At 57.1% G+C, this 23,279-nt stretch overlaps 1 protein-coding gene across 5 annotated transcripts in view; it reads left to right on the top strand.

Annotated features, from left to right (window-relative positions):
- The first annotated feature begins 7,588 nt into the window (after positions 1-7,588).
- Positions 7,589-23,279, top strand: part of INPP5A (inositol polyphosphate-5-phosphatase A) — a 172,075-nt gene continuing 156,384 nt past the window's right edge. For all 5 annotated transcript variants that reach the window (XM_088019925.1, XM_028119874.2, XM_028119876.2 and 2 more), the window contains exon 1: positions 7,589-7,714. In XM_088019925.1, coding sequence (XP_087876051.1) covers positions 7,640-7,714 — 75 coding nt within the window. In that variant the 5' untranslated portion in view covers positions 7,589-7,639. The remainder of the gene's footprint in view (positions 7,715-23,279) is intronic.

Genomic DNA, 23,279 nt, shown 5'->3' with positions numbered 1-23,279 from the left:
AAGGAAGCGTGGGGATTGGCCAGTGCTCGCGTGGCGTCCAGATTGCAAGGCCCAAGCTGGATAGCTCAACCCTGCTGGGAAAAATGATGGGTGCCATTCATCTTATGGAGCTGATTAAGAACAAATCCAACAGGGGAAATTGTAGGTCTATGGAACAGAATGGGAAGTCCTGCACACTGGGCCCCACCTGTGGATTCGGGCTTTCTCTCCAAGAGCTAGGCATCCTCATGGTCAAGCATTGGTGACATGTACAGTGATAATATGCCCAATCCTCCTGATCAGGGACTCACTTCCATGGAGGATTTCATTGGGTGGAGCAGGGGGGACGAGTCGTGAGTCACAAGCTGCCACCACCCCACTGTGTCTGGGAGAGGGTGTTTGATGCTCTTTGGAGCAGGGGTCTTGTTTCCCGGGGCCCAGACCTCTTCCCAGCAGGTGCCCCCCGTGTCCGTCCCTGGCTCCCTCCCTGGGTGGGTTAGGATGGAAGGCCTGCAGCAGGCCACTCACGGCCCCAGGACCCAGGGGCAGACAGCTCTGCAGGTTCTGAGGAAGAGGAAGCGTGTCATGCAGCCTCTTGCTATTAGGTTTTGAGATATGTGATGCTCACAGTGCCTTTTCTAAGGAATTAAACATGCAGATCTGAACGTGGTCTGTTTTCCCATGTATTGTTCCAATTAAAGCTCTGCAATCTCTTACCTGAAACCCTTGGGACCAGATAGAATTCAGAATTCAGAATTTCCCCCCTAGATTTTTAGGAACACAATAGGCTGCGTCTCCTGCGTATGATGGGTCACAGATGACAGGTCCTGGGAGAGAATCCTGTATCCACATGTTTCGATGTTTCAGAAACAACACACAAGGATTTTCATAATAAGCCAGCACCCAAGGACCCTAATTTGTCTTACTGTAGTTCAGGTTATGCCGACAAATGAGTTTAAAACCAACTCTCTGATTTTAGAGGATTTGGGTTTTATGTGGGTTTAGAGGACTCTGGGTTTATGTCATCACGTGTGAGAAATAGATGTCCATAAACATTACCGTTCATTCACTTCCTTTCCAGGCTCGGAAGGTCAGCCTCGAGGTGCCACTTTTGTCCAATGAAATCCATTTGTGTTGAACGGGCCATTCCATGAGTTTTGACAAATGTGTGCAATACATAACTCCTCCGCAATCGAGAGGGGAGTATTTCCCGCCAACTCGCACCCACGCTCTGGCTCCCTTGCACTCAGTCCGCCCCTGCCCGTGGGGGGCGGCTGCCAGCCTGCTCCTGTCACTGTGGGGCACAACGTCGAATGCGCGCAACCGGGTGGCACACACTCTGTGTCTGGCTTTCGCTCACCATGGAGTTTCTGAGACGGAGCCACGCTGTTTCTACTGCTGCCGCAGGGTATCCTCAAACGTTCTCCATCCTTGGGATGGACTTTGGAGCCAAAAAAACGTAGCTTTTAAATTTTGATGAAGTACAACTTACCCCCCCCCTTTTTTTTGTCATTTGTGGGTAGTGCTTTTGGTGCCCTCCTCTCTGAGAAATCTGTGCTTGCTCCAATACTCTCTGGAAGTATCATTGCTTTAGCTTTTGCGTGCGGGTCTGTGATCCGTCTCTTGTTAATTTCGGTGTTGTGCGTGTGTGTAGGAGTCAGGGTTTGCTTTGTTCCGTGTGGATATCCAGCTGATCCCAGCACACTGTTCGTTGACAAGACAGTTCTGTCCCACTGAATCGGCATCTTTGTCTAAGCCATTGGACCACATGAATGTGCGTCTGCTTTTGGTTCTCCGTTCTGTTCCTCCGACCCGCATGCCCAACCTGACGCCAATAACGCACTGTCTCGATTACGACAGCTTTCTAAGTCTCGAGATCAGGCAGGGTGAGGACCCCAGCTTCGTTCTTCCTTTTCCAAAGCTCTTCTGGCTGTTCAGGTACTTTGCATTTCCATGTCTATTTTAGAATGAACCTGTCAATTTCTAAAACAAAAAACCAAAGCCCGCTGAAAAGAGTGGGATTGTGTTAAATCCAAATCTCAGTTGAAGAGAACTGACATCGTCACATCACTGAATCTTTCAACCCACAAACACGGCACGTCTCCCCATTTCCACGATCTCCTCTAGCTTCGGTCCTCCATGTTCTGCGGTTTCCATCATAGAGGTCTTCTCATCCTTTGTTATAGTTACTCATAAACATTTTAATTTTGGGGCTCTTGTAAATGGAAATGATCTAAAGTTTTGTTTTCCAATGCTCATTTCTAATATCCAGCAATATAATTGATTTCTGAATATTGACTTGCATTCCATGACCTTGGTAAATTCATTTATTTGGTAGTATTTTTTGTAGATTCCTTAGGATTTTCTATGTCAATGATCATGTTGCCTGAAGCCAAAGGGAGTTTTTACCTCTTCCTTTCCAATCTGTAGGCATTTTCTTTCTTTTTCTTATTTTGTTGCACAGACAGATCTTTAGTTCAATGTTGAATAGGAGTGAGAGTGGATACCCTTGCCTTGTCCTGAAACTCAGGCAACAAGCCGTGTCTGTCAGCGCTCATACGGTGTTTGTACACATTTTTCACAGACGCATTTATGAGATTTAGGAATTCCCCTTTATTTTTAGTTTGCCAAGAGTTTTTAATCACAAAAAGTTGCTAGATTTTGTCGAATGCCTTTTCTGAATGCACTGGCTTGATGGGCAGAAATGGAAACAACCTGAACTTGCGACACGATGTGACCATCAGGCGTCTGCGACTCAGGCATTAAAAGCCTCCAGGAGAGTTTTCAGTCGTGTCAGGAAGCACTTATGTTAAGTTCTGGGTTTTAAATAGCGGAGCTAGGACCATGTGTTTGGCCTGATCAGCTGGGTGAGGAGCGAAGTGCAAACGGTACTTAACAGAGGTCCCGCCAAAGGAGTCACAGTGCGTGGTTCGTTTTGCCGTGAAACCATGAGCCGTTGTTGCTCCTAACCACACTCGGTGCAAGACTTCAGATATTCTACGATGAGCCTGCGGCTTTCGTAAGGAGGCTCTCAGTAAGCGGGCACAGTGCCGCCTAATTACAGTGGCCCCCTGTGGATTTCCCGCTGGTTCTCCCGCTGTGTGATCTCAGCTTCCTGGGCACGGTTAGCACCTCTCCTCTGGCGTCTGGGGTTGTGCACAGCACAGGGAGGGCGCCAGGTAAAGACTCACCGAACGGATAAGTGAATGAGTAAAGGAACAAGCGCATGGACGGAGGGTAAGGCTGCACATGCTGTTGAGGATCACCACGGCTTTGGCGTCCTGGCTCTGCCCGGGCTGGCTGTGTGGAGCTGGCCAGCTTTTTACTCCCGAAGCTCGGTTTTCTTATCTATAAAACAGATACAGACCTCATATGACTGCTCGTGCGGACCAGAAATAACAATTGCGAAGCACCTCACACACAATGGGTGCCTGCAAAGTGATCGCTGTTACCGAAGAGAGCTGATTAATGAAGAAAGAATCCAAATAATTCAGAAGGACGGAAACCTCCCTTTCCCAGATGAGTGTGAAGTAACAAGCTGCCGTTAACTTACTAACAGCAAATATGCCTCTGGCTAAAGCAACTGAGTCCGGCCCCTCACCAAGAGGACAGAGCCCTGGATTCCTTCACTGTGGGTCCGGCTGGGCTCTATGCAGAGAATCAACTTGAGTGAGGCCTTGGACCCAGTGTGCTATATACAACTGACTAAGGGTGGCCCCCTCCCCCCACCCCCGGGCAGGAGTGTTGAAAGTGGATGACCACATGATTAAAACACACTTTGCAAACCACAGAGTGCTGTCCACCTATCCATCTAGGAGCCGAAGGAGGACTTTTAAGCATGCTTGCGGATAAGGAATCCCAGCTGTGGACCTCTCAACCATCGGATGATACGAATCCCTAAATAAATTGGCTCCTGTCTTAAACTAAGTCATGACGCGGTATTAGTAGCTAACGTGCTGTTCTTTTAAAAACAGCAGCTGACAGCATATTGTTGTGTAACAAAAGACTTGGCCAAACTCTGTCTGGGAGCCCTGAGAGCATCTGGCCAAGCAGGCCGGGTTGGAGCCCGCCGGCTTCTACGGAAGAATCAATGTGAGGCCTCAGGCGGCCTCCACCTCCCCTCCTCTGCCCTGCTCACCTGCGGGGGCAGATGCAGACCCAGATGCCAGGGGGCCCAGGCCTCTCCTGAAGCTGGGTAAGTGGGCTTTGCAAAACTTATAATAAGTCGCAAAACTTAAAAAATGGTATTACTCTTTTGGCAAAGGAAACATCCAGACATGGGACAATGTTCCAAAGGCAAAAAAGGACATGCGAGGAAAAGCAAGCCCCCTTTTTACCCATGATTTAATGAACGTGGCTTTTAACTTAGGTGGGGTGTAGGGTTCAATATCTCTTTGAAAGTCGGGTATCCCTGGATCCAGGCACAGTGATGGCTCTGGCATGGCTTCGATTCACCTATTTGTTATTTCTCTGTGGCCAGCTGCGCCTGTGTGGCAGGGAGGCAGAGCCCACGGGCAGAGGGGAAAGGAAAGCTGGTGTGATGGTGTGCATGGCACTCGGTGGGTGGGTCAGGTGGGGGGAGTCTGAAGGAGGAAAGAGCATCTGAGAGGCCGGATGGGCCAGAAAAAGCCAGCGAAGTCGCCTCTGGGACACAGAGTCAAACAAGGCAGCCAAGGGCCTGAGGTGGTTGTGGGCTCCATGCATCAGTGAGTGGGCACTTTGGAGTGTGAGCCTCCAAAGGAAGGAGTGACTGTGGAATCTGTTGCCGTCTCCTGGCCTCGAAATAACCCTTCCCAATGCAGCTGCAGGCACCTGGAAAAAGTCTGAGGAGATTGGCAGGGAGTGTGCACAAAGGAAGGAGGAACCAGGACCGAGCCTGGGGACCCCAGGACTTCAGGCGGAGCATCAGGAGGAGCAAGCAAAAGAGGCTGAGGGGATGGGCAGCCAGAGGGAGGACCAAGATCGCAAACGTCACGGTCACCAGGGCAGACCCTGTTTCTGGGGGGTAAGTCAGGTGGGTGGAAGCCAGTGCTAACCGTGAGGATGGCCCCACTGGGGCGTAGGCACAAGCAGCAGTTGAGGGCCTGGGAGAGTGGCCCGTTGGCAATCAAGGCAGACTGGTCACTTCTAGGAGGTGGTTTGCAGTAAACAGAGCAGAGATGGGAGGGCGAGGAGGGGCATAGGACATGGGGGACCTCATAGGATCTGAGACCCTGCAGCATGCTTGTGAGCTGATGGCATGACATAGCAGTGGGTGGCAGAGGAGGGGCAGATGCTGCTGGGCTGCAAGTCCTTCTTCGTGAAGGTGAAGGGCCAGCACGTCCATCAGATGGGAAGGCCTGTCGGCGGCTTGGAGATGGTGGGAGGGGTCAAACAGGGAAGACAGGAGGGTGGGTGCTGGGCGAGGGTGGGGCACGGGGCTGGGTGTTCTCTAATTCAGGCACAGTCTCAGAGTAAACAAGCTCATGCTTGTGCAGGTGAGCTTCCTCAGCCAGGGAGTGCAGAGGTGTGAGGAGAGACACAGCCTGAGGACAGGGCAGGAGGCCATGCTACTTCTTAGGAAGCAGGTCCCGGGCGTTGGTGACACCTCATTTGCTCTCTATGAAGGGTGTCCTTAGCAAGTGCTGATTTTGTAAAAAGGTCAACAAGAGATGCTTGGTTAGGTTGGGCTGCCACAGAATGACACACAATATGTGCCTTAAACAACAGAAATTTATTTCTCGCAGTTCTGGACACCCACAGTCTGAGATCAAGTTCCCACAGGGTCTGGTTTCTGGCGAAAGCTCTCCCTGGCTTGCCCACGGCCACCTTCTGTCCATTCAAATGACCTCTTCTTTGATTTCCGTTGGAGTGGGAGGGTGAGTGGGGGACAGCATGTGCTCTGGGTTTCTTCTTATAAAGACACTGATTCTAGGGGCGCCTGGGTGGCTCAGTTGGTTAAGCGACTGCCTTCGGCTCAGGTCATGATCCTGGAGTCCCGGGATCGAGTCCCGCATCGGGCTCCCTGCTCAGCGAGGAGCCTGCTTCTCCCTCTGACCCTCCCCCCTCTCACGTGCTCTCTCTCTCTCATTCCCGCTCTCTCAAATAAATAAATATATAAAAAAAGACACTGATTCTGTTGGGAAAGGGACACACCCTTACGGCCTCCTTCAACCTGAATTACCTCCCTGTAGATGCCATCTCCACGTCCAGGCACACTGGAGGCTGCGGCTTCACCTTACCAATTCTGGGTGGGCATAATCACCCCTGCTGAATGAATTAGACGGCGGTTTCCAAGTCAAACGGGCTTTGGTTGGAGAGGCTGGGTGGTCGCTGTAAGCAGGACCCCCCGATTAACTCCAGAGGGGATGCCTTCCTTGGCAAGGGCCCAGCTGCCCGCTGTCCCTACCGACCCTGCAGGTTAACAGAGCGCACAGCTGCTGAAGGCCAGCCTGGTGGACGCTGGTCCTGGCTCTGGCCACCCCGTCCCAGCCACGCGGGCACAGCTCTCGACGCTGGCCTGGGCAGGGGACCAGGGCTCAGAGGCGTGCTGCGCGGCCAGGCGCCCGTTGACAGCCTTCGCCTGAAAACGCTTCACTGGTAACAATTCTGAGATCCACCCGGGACCCAGAGCCCCACTTGCGAGACCCTCGTCCCGAGGCCCGCGACCCCGCCCTGAGACCCCGGCTCCCGCGCCCCCCGCCCCGAGGACCGCGCCTCGCGTCCCCTTGCCCCAGACCCCTGCCCACTTCCCCTCCTGCGCCTCTGTCCCGCCCAGGCCTCCACGCCCCTCTGAACCCCACCTTGGGTGGGGGCCCACGCGGCCTGTGTGAGAGTTAATTAAGTGTCCCGGGCCGCCGCCTTCCACTTTCGTGGGTCAGGCGCGGGCCATGGGACCACACCCTAGGAGCCCCTCTGCTCAGGAAGCGCTCGGGTCAGCACGCGGCCCCTTTAAGAAGCACGGTCGCTGCCGGGCCGTGACGTCACAGGAGTGCGGAGGGCGGAGACAGCGCGCAGTCTCTGCGCGGGGAGGGGCGGGGCGGCCGCGGACCGAAGGGAGCGCGGCCGAGGAGCAGTCCCGGCCGACGCAGGAGCGACGCCTCAAGGCCCCGCCCCTATGAGGCCGCGCCCCGCCCGGCGCAGGGTCTCTCTGCCATCCTTGCCCCCCTCCCAGTGACCCCGCCCCCTCCGCAGCCCCGCCCCTCCCGGGCCTCCCCCGGCTGCCCGCCCGAGGCCCCGCCCCTCCCGAGACCCCGCCCTCCACGCGCACGCCCCGCCCCGCCCCGCGCACGCCCCGCCCCGCCCCGCCCCGCGCACGCCCCGCCCCCCGGCTCCGGGAGGGACTCGCCTCAGCAGCGGTAGCGGCGGTGGCGGTGGCGGTGGCGGCGGCGGCGGCGGCAGCGGCGGCGGCGGCGGCAGGGGCTGCGGGAACTTCGGCGGCGGCGACTCTAATGGCTGCGCGCGGGCCGCGGTGAGGCGCGGGCGGAGAGCGACGGGCGCGGGGCCGCGGAGCAGCGAGGGCGAGCGAGCGCGCGCGCGGCCGTACCCCGGCCAGGCCCGGCCCGACTCGCCGAGCCCGCGATGCGCCCCGGGGCCGCCCCCCGGCGCAGCTGACGCCGCGGCCCGCGGAGACCCCGGCCGGCCGGCACCGCGCGAGCGGCCGCCGCCGGCCCAGGCCACGATGGCGGGGAAGGGGGCCGCCCCGGGCACCGCGGTGCTGCTGGTCACGGCCAACGTGGGCTCGCTGTTCGACGACGTAAGTGCCCGGCGACCGGACCCCGACCCCGAGCCCGGCCCCGAGCCCCGGGATCCCCGGAGCCCCCGGGACCTCCCGATCCGGACCTGGGCCCCGGCCCCGGGTCCCGGCCCTGAGCTGCGAGTCCCCGGAGCCCAGGACCCTGGTCCTGGTCCCCATCCCTGAGCCCCAGAGCCCCAGGTTCTGGACTGAAGCCCTGAGTCTCAGACCCCAGGACCTGGACGCTGAATCTGGGCCCTTCAGACTCTCGTACCCCTAAATCCTGAGACCCTGAACCAGTGCCCTGAACCCTGCCCCGAACCCTGGAATCCAGGTCCCCCACTTCTGGCCTCCGGACTGCATAAGCTGAACCCCGACCTCAGAGCCGGGCCCCGGAAACCAGGGCTCCAAACTCCGATTCTAATCCCTGTCCAAGGTCCCCAAATCCTGATCTGAGGACCCTCGTGCACTGGCCCCAAACCGCGACCCTGGCCCCTAGTCTATTCCGTGAACGTTGAGCCCAGAACCCTGACCCCTGACTTCTGGTCTCCTGACCCCGCCCCTGGCTGGTGGGCTAGCCTCATCCGCTGGGCTGTGTCGCCAGCTATGTGCGGCTCACCCGGGCTCCGGGGGGTTGGCGCCCTGGTTTTACCTTGTAACTTAGTATCTGTCTAGTTTTCAAACAAGGGCGGCGGTGGAAAGCCCTGGAGAACGCTGTTATCTTGTTTATGAAAGAGAAAGATGCCGGCAAGCTTTTCAGGGCCAAAGAAGGGATGTGACTGCCCAAGGCCTTTACCTCTGGGGGCCTCCCACCCGGGCACCCAGGGCAGCGGGGGCGGCTGCCCGCGGGCCGAGGGGAGCCAAGGGAGCCAGGGACTGGGGTGCCTGGAGCTCGGAGGCAGGCCCAGGCTGACCTAGTTCGCTGTTGAGCCGCGGTGCCACCCCGCTGTTGGTACTTGCACTGCCAACCCAAATACAGCAGAATGCGGCCCCAAGTGGCATGCTTGTTTAAGAGAAAAGGGTGATGGTACAGATGGAGCCGGTGGAGGCCTCAGCTAGGTGAGCAGTGGGCGTGGGCTGGTCCAGTGATACAGGCATGACTTGGATTCCGGGAGAAGGTTCTGGCGTCCTGCCGAGCCTTCCTTTGCCGGCAGCGGGCATGGGTGAAGTGGTTCAGTAAGCTAAGGTCATGCACAGGCTAGGCTTGCTTTCCTTGACACCAAGTAGGTGCTATTTTTGTGTTTTTTCTCTCATTTTAACTTCCAGGCGTCCATGTATTGTGCTTCCCCATTGGAGGTGAACTGTTTTCCCTGTTTCCCTCGGACAACTTTATCTAGTTTTGCGTTTGATCATTTTCTACAAAAGTGCCCTGTATGGGTGTGTGTCTGTATATTTAGCATTCTATTCTCGGCTTTCCAGTAACACGCCACTATAACATGGTTTTGCTCAGATGATTCAGATCCGTTAGCTGAGGCTTCAAAGCCTCAGAAATGTCAGGAAAATTAAGCATGGTGGGGCATTTGAGTCTCAAAGGGAAAAGAATTTTGCTGTGCAAACGTTCTTTCCAGTAATCTTTGATTCTGAGTTCTAGCATTTTTGTTGTGTTTCAGCTGTATGTGCACACTTCTCTCTGTTGACGTTAAAATGGATAACTTAGTTCACTTTTGTTTGCCAACATGTTCTCTCTGAGTTTTCTTTTTTTCTTGATGGCTGTATGGAGTTTTGCATCATGTTTACATCTGGAAGGAATGTTTGTTTTGGTAACCCGTGCACACAGGGTAATTTTGCGGGCGCCTTTCGATGTGAAGGTCCATAGACAAGGATCTGCCCGTAACCCATAGGTTTCTCGGCGTGCGGGGCTCGGCCTCGGGGGCCGCAGCCGTCCTCCCTCAGGGGTGCAGGGTGGGTGCTCACCAGGCTTCCCCCATGCTCTGGGGCGCCTGCTGCGGTTGAGAGCGGTGTGCTGGTGCTTGTGCCAGGGACGCCTGGCTGGTGAGAGCAGTCTTGAGTGAAGGGGGTGTTGATTCCTTGGTGTATGGCAGGTTTCAGAAGATCTGCCTGCTGACTCTGTGTGCACAGCATGCACCCATGACGGGGGGGGGGGGACCGTCCTCAGAAGGTGGCCTGGGAAGGAATGCTCTCTTGCCCGGCTTCGTCGTTGTGGGAGGGCTGTCTGGGTGAGACCCGGGCACGGGGTGCTGCGAAGGACGTGTGCGGGTAGCTGATGCGTCTGTGCTTCTGCGGTCTTGCATCCTTCCCCCGTCTGCAGGCGACGCCGTGGAGATTTGTCTGGCAGGCTGCTATTTTCTCGTCAGTGCCCCTGGCTCGTGTTCCCCCGCGTGGCTGGTGCAGTGGTCCTGCCCCAGGGCCCTCTGGTTGCTCCTCCCCTGCAACATTACCCTCAAGGGGGTGGGAACAGCTGCCCCACAGTGGTTCTCACACTGTCACCCGTAGAGTAGGAACAATTGTGGAGGACCCCAAAGAGCTCCGGGTTACTTGGTTATGACTGCCAATGTTTACGCCACGCTGGTAGGGATACCCTGAGAGGAGCGGAAACCGAGCACGTTGCTTTAGCATTCAGGATGGTGATGTCCTCACACGTCGTATACGCTCTGGAAAGCTCCGCCCGTCACTCATGACCCAGGCTGGAAAGAGGAGACTGTCGTGTTGTGTTACTGTGAGCATGGCTGTGCCCTGGCAGACCCCAGTCCAGGCCTCCTGGACCGAGGCCCTCGGTCCTCGCTGGTGGCCCTTCCTGAACCCGCACAAGCATCTCCCTGGCTGGGGGCCTAGAGGCAGCTTCTCCAGGTTTGCTGCAACCACCAGATTGCCTCCTGAGAGCCCTGTGGCTCTTTTGCAATAATCCCCAGTTAGACTCTTGCTGTCACTACCCATTTTCCTGGAAAGGGGTGGCCAGGGCTGCACACCTCTTTGCTTTGCTTGAGATGGCTGGATTTTTGACAAGGGAGGTTTCTAGCTTTTGGTTCTTTATGTTGTTGCTAGAAATGAACTCAGAGGTGAATTCTTGCTGCTGTGGTTTCAGAGCTGGGTCCCCCCCTAACGTGGCAAGGCTGTTTCTTGGGAAAGGCACTTAGCTGAGTGACCGAGGTCTGAGAGCACAGCTTGCCCTTGGGGGTCTGTCTGCAGGGCCTTTGTCCTGTGGCATGTTCAGAGTTGTGTCAGTTCTGAGCTGGTTTCCCCTTTTCGCTTGGTCAACAGCTGAGCGGCCGTCTCCCCAGGGCCTGCTGAACAGTTGCGCCTTGAGTCCTGCAGAGCTGGTAAGCTGGCTGCACCCTCCGGGGCCTTTCCAACAGCAGGTGTCCGTGGGACCCTCCCCTGGGCCCTGCGGTGCAGGGCGCGGTGCCTTGGGCACATGCCCCTCTCTCTCCTGTACCATCAGTTTGGCTCTTTTTGTGCTTGTTCCCAACCCACCCTGAAAGCTCCCTGAACCCCACGTCCCCTCAGCTAGTACTGCCTGTGGGGCCATTTCTACTGGCTGCCTTTCCCCGTCCTCTCCCAGCTCCTGTCCCAGCACTTGGTCACACGGGCTTGGTGGAGTTCATGGAGGCCTTGAGCTGGAGGGCTGGTGTCCGTTCCTGGCCGTCTTGCTTGCTCTGGGTGGCCTCTGACGGCACGGATCTGTGCTTCTGCAGGGACTTTGGCGATGGCTTCACTGAGACACCTTTCCGCGGTCAGACACGTCAGCCCTTGAAGTGGTTTTCAGTGCATTTGCAGGCTCCTGCAGCTGTCACCAGTCCATTTTAGAGCCTATTTTGTGCCTAAACAAAAAGGTGCCTCAGCAGCCCCCCCTGCCCTGAAGCCCCCAGCCCCTGGTGGTCACCAGGCTCCTTCCGGCCTCCAGGGAGTTCCTTATTCTGGGTGTCTCACGTTGCTGTAGTCACACACGTGGCCCTTTGTGTCTGGCTTCCCTCGCTGGGCATGAGGTTTTCAGAGTGGGCCACGTAGCGGGTGTTGGTGCTTCTTTCCTGCCTCTGCCTGAACACTGTCCCACCCATGGACTCACGGCAGGTTGCTGACCCATCGTCAGCTGCTGGACACGAGGCCAGTTTCCATGTTCTGGCTGTTGTGAATATGCTGCTCTGAGCTTTGTGTGCACGTGTGGGTTCAGTTCTTCCGGCGCACGCCGAGGAGGGGGACCTGCTTGGTCTTTGGTGACTCCGTGTTTAACCTTTGGAGGAACTGCCCGCCGTGGCCCAGCGTCCGCACCATTTCACCTTCCCTTAGTCGTGTTCCAGGGTTCTCGTTGCCTCCCATCCTCCTGGCCTTGTCATCTTCTCTTCAAAGCCTTTTTCCTGGGCTGCGTGGACACCCCTGCTTTGGGCTCTCCTCCTCACCCCGTCTCCCAGCACTGGCTGCCTTCTCTGGCCACCCTCACCCCTTATGGGGCTTGTCTGGACTCAGGCCTTGAAGGACTGTGTCCATGCAGATGGGCAGGAGGCAGTAAGGAGACCCAGGCCCAGGGCTCAGCCTGTAGCGCAGTGGGATCGGCTCTGCTCCTCGAGCCGTGGCTTGGGAAAGCCCAGTGCAGTGCCGTGGTGGAGAGTTCTCATCAGAGAGCTTGGGGCTGTGTTGGGTTTCCAAAGCCGTGGTATGGGCTCTGTCTGCACAGCCCCTGAAGCAGGCTCTTGTGTGTTAGGCGCAGGGGTGGGGGCTGACCGGGCCGGGCCTCCTCGCAGGCCCCTTCATGCTCCCACAGCCCCGTGTCCCACAGGGAGAGTTCAAGGCTGGAGGTGGCTCAGCATTTTTTTTTTTTTTTTTTTTTTTTGCATTATGTCTCTCACCTGAGATCTCAGTATACTTTCCCTGTAGGAATTTGGCCTGTTTGTCAGAGTGTGGGACTCTTTATAGTATGGATCTACCCATTCCCACAGTGGTAGCATCAAATGAGGCAGTGGTCCAGAGCCCGGTGTGGCTTTGGTGCTGCTTCTTCCTGCTCAGGAAACCACACTGGCACCCTGCATACCTCCTCTCACCCCGGACACATGGTGCCGGCCTTGGACGTGGTCAGGAACTGGGACTCAGCCTGCCAATTACCTGTATGCAGGCTGCACGTGCCTCCCGTTCCTCCTGCCGATGGCTGGCTCCCATCGCTGTCCAGCAGCCTCTGAGCTCATGGTGTCCTCTGCCCACACTGGCACCCTCGGCATTTCCTGTCTCTGTCAGCTCTAGAGCTGCTGAGGGATGCTTTCTACTGCACAGGGAGGCACGTCTTCTATTTAAAGTGTTCAGTATTTTGCGTGCTTTGAATGCAGTGAAGTGAGCACTGTGGTAGGCTTGCTGGGTATTTACACCATTGCATCTATGTCCACTGCCTTTCGGTCTGAGTGACCCTGAGAAGTTGCATTCTGGTGGGACATCACTGAGAAAGGTCCCTCCACTTGAGTTCAGAGCCTGTATCACACACAGTGTTGGCATGCAGACAACGGGCCCTTCTGGGAGCCAGAGAGCAGGGGTGGGGGGCCAGCACAGCCCTGGGTCCGTCCTGGTCGTACACAGGTTTTGGGGGGAAGAGACCTATGCTGAGGTGTGATTCCGTGATACGTTGGGTCCAGTTTGGAAGTTACAGAAGTTGGACCCAGGCCTGCCTCCCAGTGGATTGCCCTTATGGAGCCCCCTGTTTGACCCGGAGGGTGATGAGGAAGCAGGGTGGCGGGGGGGCTTGCTACGGGCTGGCAGAGCACTGGTTCCTTAAATGTTGGCCATCTCCGCATCTTGGTGGGCAAGAGGGTCTCTTGTTGGAAGGTGGGTTGTGTCTAGGAGTGGGGTCCTGTAGGTGGGGATCGGGCGGCGAGGCAGTGGAGGTTCTGGGCAGTGTGTTGGTCACCCGTCTGTTGTCACTTCTTGGGACACAGCCCTGTTTTCCCCATGTTTCCCCGGGTTCTTCCAACTTGGTTGTGGGGGCTGGGGAAGAGAGATGGCAGAGAAAATGTTCCCAAGGTGAACATAAAGTGACCGTGACTTCTGTCTTCTGTTGCTGCTTCATTAATTAGGGCTTCTGAGACTGTCCTGCCTCAGTCTACTCCCCAGACACGCCGGGGGGAGTAGGTGGCCTGCAGGCTCGAGCCCAGTTCCTGCCTGGCCAGGCCGGGGAGGGGTGCCCCATAGCGCTCTTCCTTCTCGGGCTGGCAGGCTCTGCTCTGGTTCCCCTCCTCCTGGTGTGGTGTGTGGGCACAGAACGCCGAAGCCTTGGCCGCCTCCCCAGAGCCTCCCTTTTGGGGCAGCAGATGATATTTCAGTGTGTGTCCGAGCCTGACAAGTGTCCAGATACTGAATCTTTGGTAGAGGCGGGTGCTGAGTTGATCCGCTCCAGGCGTGAGCTTGGGCTCATGGGAGAGCTCAGACAGTCATGCGCGTACTCACGGAGCCATCGATGAGGAAGCCGTTGGGGTTTCTTAACCTTTAGCGATGAATGAGGATAAAGCAGTGGCTCATCCAGTTACACTGAAAATGGAACCGGTGTGAAAGCCGTTGGCTTTGGGGGATGAGAACATTAGTCCCGAGATGTGACTGATGATTCCCGTAAATCCATGGTGGGAGGGTTTGAGGTAGCCTGCATGTGGGTCCAGGGAAGGCCGGGCTGCGTCGTAGGCCTGTGTTTGGGGAGAGTGTCTTGGGATTTTGCCATCTTGCAGGCTCTCCTTACCATCCCTGCCTCTGCTTGGCCTCTGATGGTGGGGATGGAGAGAGAGCCTGCACTATTGCTCAAAATTTACATTTAGAGTTTACAAGGTCTGTTTAGGGAGATAGAAAAGGTGCTGGAGCAGAGCGTCCACTTAGATGTGTCCACTGACCACTGGCCGGTCCCTGGACGGCGGCTCGGGGTGGGGACGACCGGAGCGGGTCAGGGGTGATGGGGCTCTGCCTGGTGGCTGGTCTTGGTGCCCGCACACAGAAAGGGCTTTTCTGGGCTGACAGGGAAGTACATTGGTGACACGCAGGCTTGAGGAAAACGCTGACTCTGGTTTGGGTTTTCCCTTTGGTGAATAGTTCAACCCCATCCCCAGGAGCATGGCCTTGGGGTCAGCTGTTCCTTGAATCCCGACCCACTGGTGGGTTTTTGTGAGCTCGTCTTCTCCATACTTCACTCTGACAGGGGCCTGGGGCCCTTCTTTGGGGCTGGGGGCTGGTGGGGATGTGGGGGCTGGGGCTGTACCCCCTCATGTGTTTGAGCAGAACGTGATGGTGTTAGGGGTAGCTTTCCCAGAGTTCTCGCCCTGAGTGAACTGCCCCGGATCCTTGGAGCCCATGCTGAATCTGTGCCCTCCTGTGTCTGCACCCTGAGCCTGGCACCAGGCCTTCCATCCTGCCCTGTTCTTGCTCTGTGCCGCGAGCACGGGAGCTGGGTCTGGGACTGCATCCTGGAGGCATCTACCCCCCGCCCCCGGCGGAGTCCAGCCCTGGCTCTGGTCCAGGGCTTGCTGGCCTGGGCTCAGGCACCCTCTTTTTCTGCCTCATATCTCAGGGCCCTGGAGTGACCTGCTGTTATTCTAGGACCTGGAGGCTTACAACGGGAGGCATGGCCAGGCCTGGGTCTTGGTGGCAGGGATCCTGCCCTCAGCGCTAGCGTGAGGCCACGTGTCGGAGTCTGCAGGGCCACATGGTGACAGGAAGACGTGGGGCTGGAGTAGGCCGTGTAGCACGTGTGACCGGGGGCGTGCCAGCTTCCCCGCTTGGGCTTCTGGTGCACTAGGAAGGCAGGAGTGCCACCTGGCATGGTGGCTGCGGCACGTAGAGGAGGGGGCCTGGCAGGGTGAGGTGCCCTCAGCTGTCCCCAGGCTCCTTCCTTCAAGGTCTTGGTCCCCTCCTGTCCACCCAAGGCTTCCTTACTTGTGCCTGGGCTGCTGGGTTGGCCCATCCGCTGTCCTGGAGCATGGGCTCCTGCGTCTGGCCGGTGGGATGGCCTGGTTGTGCTGCCTAGTGGCGCTGCCGAGGAGCCTCGCGCCCTCACCCTTGGCGGGGGCCTGCCCCCCTGCCGGGGCTCTGGGGTGCGTGCTGGCTGCCCCTCACTGTCCCCACTTGCCTTCTTGACCCACCAGGCACCTGTGGCAGCTTGCTCCTCCCTTGCCTGGACAGGGTGTGCTTTCCCATGGTCGGGCTTCTCCTGAGGCTGCTCTGTCCTGAGGAGTTCTTTGGCCTCCCGGTGCAGGCCGGCAGAATTTTACTGTCCCTTCTGGGGACAGCACACTGTGACCAGCTCTGTGCTGTGCTGTCCCTCCTTCCCCTTTCGTCATGCTGTGTTTTGGCCGCTCGTGTGGCTGTCATCCCGTCGCACGTGTTGCAGGGCCGGCCTCATGAGCAGCAATCGCGGCGGGGTGGGATGTGGGCTCTGCCGCAGTGGCCGGAGGGAATCGGAAGAGCTGCAGGCCTGCTGGGTGCCGACCCCGTCAGAGCGGCCCGCACGGCTCGGGAAGGGGTCGGCGGCTGGGGCTGCAGGCGCCAGCGTGCCCTTCTCCCTGCCGTTTTGTTGAGGGACAGTCTGCATGTGGCACAGCTCACCCCGCACCCGCGTGCAGCCCAGTGACTTTGGGAAGCACATGCAGTGGCGCGGCTGTCCCCACACATCTCCAGGCACGTCCCTCGCGGCCCTTGGCGGCCCTCTGTGCCACGGCTCTGCCTCCGGCTCCAGAATTCTGCGTCCAGCACGGATCTCGAATGCCGGAATCTCACGGTCTGCGGTCCTCATGCTGGTTTTCTGCCCACGCTGCTGTTTGTATCAACGCGTCCCTTCTTAGGGTTGAGTGGGGTTCCGTGAGGTGTGCGCCGTGCGGCGTGTCACTCACTGGTTGATGGGTGCAGGCTCGTTTCCGGCTTGCTGCTGTGAACCATCGTCTGCGCGCGCGCGCGCACACACACACACACACACACACACACACACACACACTTATTTTTGGCGGGCAACTGCCTACCTGCTCCAAAGCAGCCGCACCGTTCTGCATCCCGTGGCTGCGTGGGGCCAACACAGGGCAGGGAGGCCTTCCTTCTGCTGCGGGGTGTGGTGGAGTCTTCTGTGCTCACCATTTGCATTTTCTGGCCTCTGCCTTTAAAAAAACTAGGTGTCCACCGATGGTCCTTGGCTGTACCACTATGAGAGTGGCATTGATAATGGTGTTGTCATGATAACGGTGTTTGGCAGACTGTTTACTGTGTCCATGGGGGACGGCTCCATCTCTCCGGGTCGCGCACACGGGATGCCAGGACCTCCCAAGAGGATGGAAGGTCCCTGGGATGGTGTCCTGCCCTCCAGTGTGGTTATGCAGGCGAGGCAGGAGCAAGGACAGCTGCGTTGGGGCCTCCCAGGCCGCCCTCGGCTCCTGGGACTCAACCTCTCTGCCCCACGGCCGGGTGTGGGCGGTGGGATGGTGCATGTCTGTGCGAGGCTGATGCTGAGTCATGGGGTCAAGGGTCAGTCTGGTGGTGTTAGTCTGTGAGAGCTGGGCAGTGGTGGTGGCAGCCACAGCCTCCCCTCCCACTGCGCCTGCACGTGGAGGGCACTGCCCCCAGTGAGGGGCAGAGAAGGCCTCTGGCAGGTGAATTCTCTTCTCCCAGCCTCTGGGTGTGACGGCCCCTCGCGTTTACCTTTATCTCCTGGGTGTCTGGGACCTTTTACAGTCCTGCTGATGTGGGGATGTTATTTACTTCATGGTGCACCCAGCTGGTCAGCAAGGACTCTCTCAGGGGGACAACTTAGGGAATTGGTGGCTGTGTTCCCAAAGTTGTCCCAGAATGCTTGCCCGTGGGAGGGGCCTGGCCGTCTTCGCATGAGGGCACATCCTGTGCCTGGGGCCCTGCAGCCCGCCTGGAAGGGGGCTGCGCCGGGGTCCCACAGAGCGGACGGGGATGGGAAGCACGACCCAGCTCTGAGCACGTAGGCTTTTGTGCCCCTGTCGGTAGGTACCTGCTGGCTCTGGAAGGCGATCCAGTGCAGAGTTGGGCTGGGGGGAGCTCTGACTTGCTGGGTGAACCTACTCAGACGGAGCTGAGATCTGGGTTGGATCAGTGCTTTTAAAACTCTGGTGAGAAAAAAAAAGGGGGCGGAAGCCTGGGTGACTCAGTCGTTAAGCGTCTGCCTTCGGCTCACGTCATGATCCCAGGGTCCTGGGATCGAGCCCCGCATCGGGCTCCCTGCTCCGCGGGAAGCCTGCTTCTCCCCCTCCCATTCGCCCTGCTTGTGTTCCCTCTCTCGCTGTGTCTCTCTCTGTCAGATAAATAAATGAAATCTTAAAAAAAAAATTAAAAAAATAAAACCCTGGTGAGGCTTCATTGTGCAGAGCCTGTGGGAGCCGTGGCACTGAGAGGCGCCCATGGAGGAGTTGAATGGACCGAGTCACCCATCCCAGTTTGCTTTTGGGTGCCCTCTACATGCTCTCAGAGTCCTGTACCAGTTCTGGGCCCCAGGCTTACTTGGGGTGCATCAGTGGGCACTTCCTCTGTCCAGCTCAGCTAATGGCTGCCTGGCACCTGCGTGCAGAGCATGCTCTTTGCTGAATTGTAATTCCGGGAGATTTGGGTTTTATGTTAAGATGGAGTCATTCTGTTAAGAATGACAAATGAATTTGTGGGGACACATGTTTTGCTTTTTTCTCCATCACTTATGGTTTTTCAGATCTTTTGCAACTTCCTGTTTTTGCTGTAACGCCATCCTGGCCCTCAGTGCTGCCCCAAGCAGCTCGCGCTGTGCACCTCGTCCAGGTGGGAGGGGGTCGTGCTGATGGATGCTGCCAGAGTGTGGGTGAGTGGCAGGGACTGACCAGCCAGGGGAACCAGAGCAGGACCCCAGTGGCCAATTCGGGGACTGTCCAGGATGGCCACCAGGGCCAGGTGGGGTCTCACCTACGTTTCTGAAGCCCCCAGGGCCCTGTTCTCCCTGCCGCAACCCAGGCACACTTGGTGCTGCTGGAGAGGAGTTTTAGGGCAGGAGGCCTGAGCTCCTGGGCTGTGGGTGGTTTTGCTGTGCTGCTCAGGTTCAGCCTCAACTGCGCTTGCAGGCTTGTGAGCCGTGAGGGCCCAGAGAGCTCATTTTTACCGGCTGTTCATAGCATGGTTCCAGTGGCTGTAGGCTTAGTGAGTGCCTCCTCAGGGCTGGGCCCTTGTCCAGGGGCTGGAGCCTTGGCAGGGAGCACCAGGGAGCACCCCGGGTCTCCCCACACCAGTGCTCCTAGCAGCACACTCATTCTGCCCACCTGTGCGGGCAGTGCCTTGAATTGGCTGGGGACAGCAGCTGGGCGCTGAGCGCTGGAGTATCTCCAGGGCCCCTGGGGGCCGTCCCTGGGGCCCCTCCTGTGCTGCCTTCCCTGCCCCCACTTCCCACGCCCACCTTCCCAGCTCTCTTCTGAGACGTGAGGGATGAAGCCAGAGAGCTGTGGGGTAGTGGGCACAGAGCAGGGAGGGTCCTCGGGCTGAGGTGAGGAGGCTGGAGGGGGCCTGTGAGTCAGGGGAGGAGCGTTTCAGGACAGGTGTGCTGGGTGTGGGGGGCAGGGCCCCGGGAGCCAGCAGGCAGGAGCTGGGGTTCCTTGTCTGAGGCACCGTTGCATGTGGTCAGGGCCTTACCCCCTGGGGCAGTGGCTCCTGTTCACGTCTTACTGGGATGATGCATAGTCCGCCTTCAGGGCAGAGGGGCCTTATGCTGGGGCAGCCTGGTTCATGGCTCACGCTCTAGGCCCCAGCTGCCCCGGCTGCCTGGTGTGTCAGGAGATGGACTTGAGGGTATCTTAGGATGCCCAGAGGAGCCCTGGGCCCAGAGACCACAGACAGCCTCTTGGGTAAGTGGCCAGGGCCAGGACCTGAACTCTTTGGGCCATGGGAGCCAACTGGAGAGTAAGGGAGAGCTGGCCTCTGGGGCCACTGCAGGGCAGAAGCAGAGGCAGGAAATGGGGAGCCAGGCCTGTTTGGGAAGCCATGTGGCTGGCGTGGGTGGTGTGGTCAGCATGGCCTGGTGTGGCCAGTGAGTAGCGGAAACCAGGCACACTGTGGGCCAAGAGGTGGCGTGGGTCTGATTGCGCTTGAGCCTCTGCTCCTTCAGTGCACACAGGGGTCTGTAGCTAATGACCCTACCTCCACGGCCCGGTGGGAAGACACGGTGAGGTGTGGGTGCCACTGCCTTGGCCCCACCGTCATCCCCCAGGGCCTGGCCTTGAAGATGGATGGTTAGCTCCTTCTTCATGCTCGCTGGGGCCACTGGAGCTGCCTGTGCCCTGTCTGCATTTTCACTACTGATAAGTGAGTCAGTCCGGAAGGGGAAGAAGGGAGTGCTCAGGGCCGGGCTGGAAGCGTGAGGAGCTCCGAATAGCCCAGGGAAATGCAGTGGACATGGTCAGGACCCTTCAAGGTGAGCCCCTCAGGGATGGGGTCCGTCGCAAATGCTTCCCAAGGAGCCAGGGAGGACAGGTGGAGAGGCACCGGCGGGCGTGCTTCCCAGGTCTGTTTTCAGTGACAGAAAATTGTACCAGGGGACTCAGGGGTGCATCCTAGATTCTGGGAGAAAATTGATGTCTATGAGCCTTGATAACCTGGATAGCTTTAGTTTTCTGTAATGAAAAAATCAGCCAGAGTGACCCAGAAAGCTTCCTGCAATGCTTTGTGCATATCCTGCGTGCCATCCTGAATTGCCGTGAACACCAGCAGCACAGACAGACCGTGGAATGATTCCAGTGTTTTGTGGTAATTGCTGCATTAGGAATCTCCACTGTGGACGAGAGGCAAAATTTTTTTTTTTTTAAAGATTTTATTTATTTATTTGGCAGAAAGAGAGGGAGAGCACAAGCAGTGGGAGCGGCAGAGGCAGAGGGAGAAGCAGGCTTCCTGCCGAGCAGGGAGCCCGATGCGGGGCTCGATCCCAGGACCCTGGGACCATGACCTGAGCTGAAGGCAGACGCTTAACGACTGAGCCACCCAGGCGCCCCATGGACGAGAGACAAAGTTTACCATTTTGTAAGAGTAGGGGCACACTTTCCCACTGGGAGTTCACTCGGCTCCAGCAGTGTGTTGCTTTTCATGGAGAAAGTCCAGTTCCCAGGTTGGGGGAGCCAGCTGGGGGTCTGTGAGTGTCCCCAGTGTCCGCAGGGCTACCAGGTCTGGGCAGGTGTGCTGGGGTGCCAGGCACGGGGCAGAGGGAGCCCGGGCCGGCTCCACCTTGCCACACATAGGCCAACCTCCTCCCTTGTGCTGACGTTACAAAACGCATCGGTCTTCTCCCCAGCACGCTCATGGTTGGCGTCCCACAGCTCCCGAGATGCCGCGCTCAGAGCCAGGCCTTGGGCAGCCTTGGCCCAGGCCCTGGGACTCACTGATGGAATGAGTCTCTGCTTCTGGTTCATGGCAGGGTGGCAGGTGAATGTGCACGGAGCCGTGTGGGCTTGGGGCCATGGGGTCACTCCTGGCAGCATATCCCTCCCCAGCGAAGCTCTGGCTGTGGGTGGCCCTGGGGTCGTGGAATCCCCATAAGCTCCATGGTTGGGATGAGGGACCCTACGTGCAGACATCGAGGAAATAGCCATTTGTACATTTTGTGGAGGGCCAAGTGGGCTTTTCTCGCTTTTTGTCTGAGTTGGTGTGACTGTGAGGGGAGAGAGTCATTAGGGCACAAGTCCCCTTGCTTCTCCCTGAGCCCCCTGAGCGGAGCTCCTGCCATCTCATGGACCCCTGGTTACAAGTCGACAAGGTGCCGCCGAGTGTCAGAAGTACTGTGGCCTCAGAGGAGGGATCGCGTAACGCACGTGGGCAGTGTGTCCTGGCCTCTGTAGCCAGCGGGCAGGTGGTGGACAGGCAGCTCCCGCTGGTCTTCCCTTAGGGCCAGACTTCCAGCGGTCTTGGCGCCGAGGGCAGCCATGCGTTGCGAGAGCGCCCCATGGTGGAGAGTGAGTCACTCCATTGGGAGGTGTGCCTTGGCTGCATTTATTATGCTGCTTGTTACTTGCAGATAGGGACAGAATTCACATGCCCTGAGACTCACTCTTTCAGTGTGTATAGTTCAGTGTTTATAGGTATTCACAAGGGTCACATGATTCTAGAACATTTTCTTCACCTCTGAAAGAAACCTGGCACCCCTCAGCAGTCACCCACATCCCGACAACTGCTCATCTTTCTGTGTCTACGAATTTGCCTGTTCTAGAGGTTTTCTAGAAATGGAATCAGACAATACGTGTCATTTTTTTGTCCGGCTTCAAGGCTTGTCCGCGTGGTGGTGTGCGTCAGAGCTCCATTCCTTCTGAGGACTGGATGCTGTTCCTTTGTGGGGCTGGACCGCGTTTTATCCACTCCTCCGCTGATGGATACTTGGCGATATTAGCAGTGCTCCTGGGAACATTTATGTGAATGTATGCTCGGCGCATACCTAGGCGCATACCTAGGAGTAGTTGCTGGGTCACATGGTAACTGTGAGTTTAACTTTCCGAGGAGCTGCAACACCGTCTTCCAGAGCGGCTGCGTCCCCTCATTTTGCGTCCTCACCAGCTGCGCACGAGGGCTCCACTTTCTCCATGTCTAAAAACATGTGGTCCATCTTTTTGAGTCTGACTTCCCAGTGGGTGTGAAGTGGTTTTGATTGGCATGGCCTGATGACTAACGTTGCATGTCTTTCCGTGCACTTCCTGGTGTCTGTGGTCTACTTTGGAGAAATGTTCGTTCACATCCCTTGCCCACTAAAAAAAAAATTTTTTTAATTGTTGAGTTCTTGATGTATTCTGGGTCCTAGGTTCTTATCAGATACGTGGTCTGCAAATATTTTCTCCCATTCAGTGCATTGTCTTCTCACGTTTTTGCTAGCATTCTTTGGAACACAGACTCTCAAACCGATGAAGTCCAGTCTCCCCGTCTTTGGTTTCTTGTGCTTCACGTGTTGTATCTCAGAAACTGCTGCCCAATCCATGGTCACAGAGGCTTACCCTGATCTCTTGTCCTAAGATTGTCATTTCAGCTCTTGTGATTGGGTCCTTCATCTGTGTTGACTTAATTTTTATATATAGTGTGAGTTAGGAGTTCTTCTCTGTCCTTTTGCCTGTGGATACTTAGTTGTCCCAGCACCGTTTGTTGAAAAGACTATTTTCTGCCACTGGATTGGCCTGGCACCCTTGCTGAAGAGTAACTGACCGTAAAGATACGGATTTCTCTCGGCTCTGTTCCCCGATCTGCGCGCGCCCTCACGCTGGGGCCATACTGTGTTGATGGCGGAAGCTTTGTCGCAAGTTTTGAAATCAGGAAGTGTGAGTTGTCCACGTTGTTGCTGTTACCGGTGGCTCTGGGTGGCTTTCACGTCCACGTGAATTCTGGGACGAGCCTGTCCTTTCCCACAAAGGCTGGAGTTTTGATAGGGATGCACTGAATCTGTAGTTTGCCATTTAACACCGCGTCTTCAGTCCGTGGCCGAAGGAGAGCCGTCTGTTTATTTAGGGCCTCTGGTTTCCCTCGGGAATGTCCTATAGGTTTCAGTACAAGTCTTGCACTTGTTTTTTGTTTTGTTTAATTTATCCCCAGTCTTTCTGCTGGTCTGTTTGGACTTTCTCTTTCCTGGGAGTTTGGTTCTTGACAGGCTGTGTCTTTTTGGGGATGTGTCTTCCATGGAGGTCACCCC

Source organism: Eumetopias jubatus, unplaced genomic scaffold, assembly GCF_037043125.1.
Source record: "Eumetopias jubatus isolate StellerSeaLion01/CBP00866 unplaced genomic scaffold, mEumJub1_p1.0 scaffold_17, whole genome shotgun sequence".
Classification (NCBI taxonomy): Eukaryota; Metazoa; Chordata; class Mammalia; order Carnivora; family Otariidae; genus Eumetopias; species Eumetopias jubatus.
The sequence above is the reverse complement of the archived record's forward strand: the minus strand, read 5'-3'. Positions and strand labels throughout refer to the sequence as shown.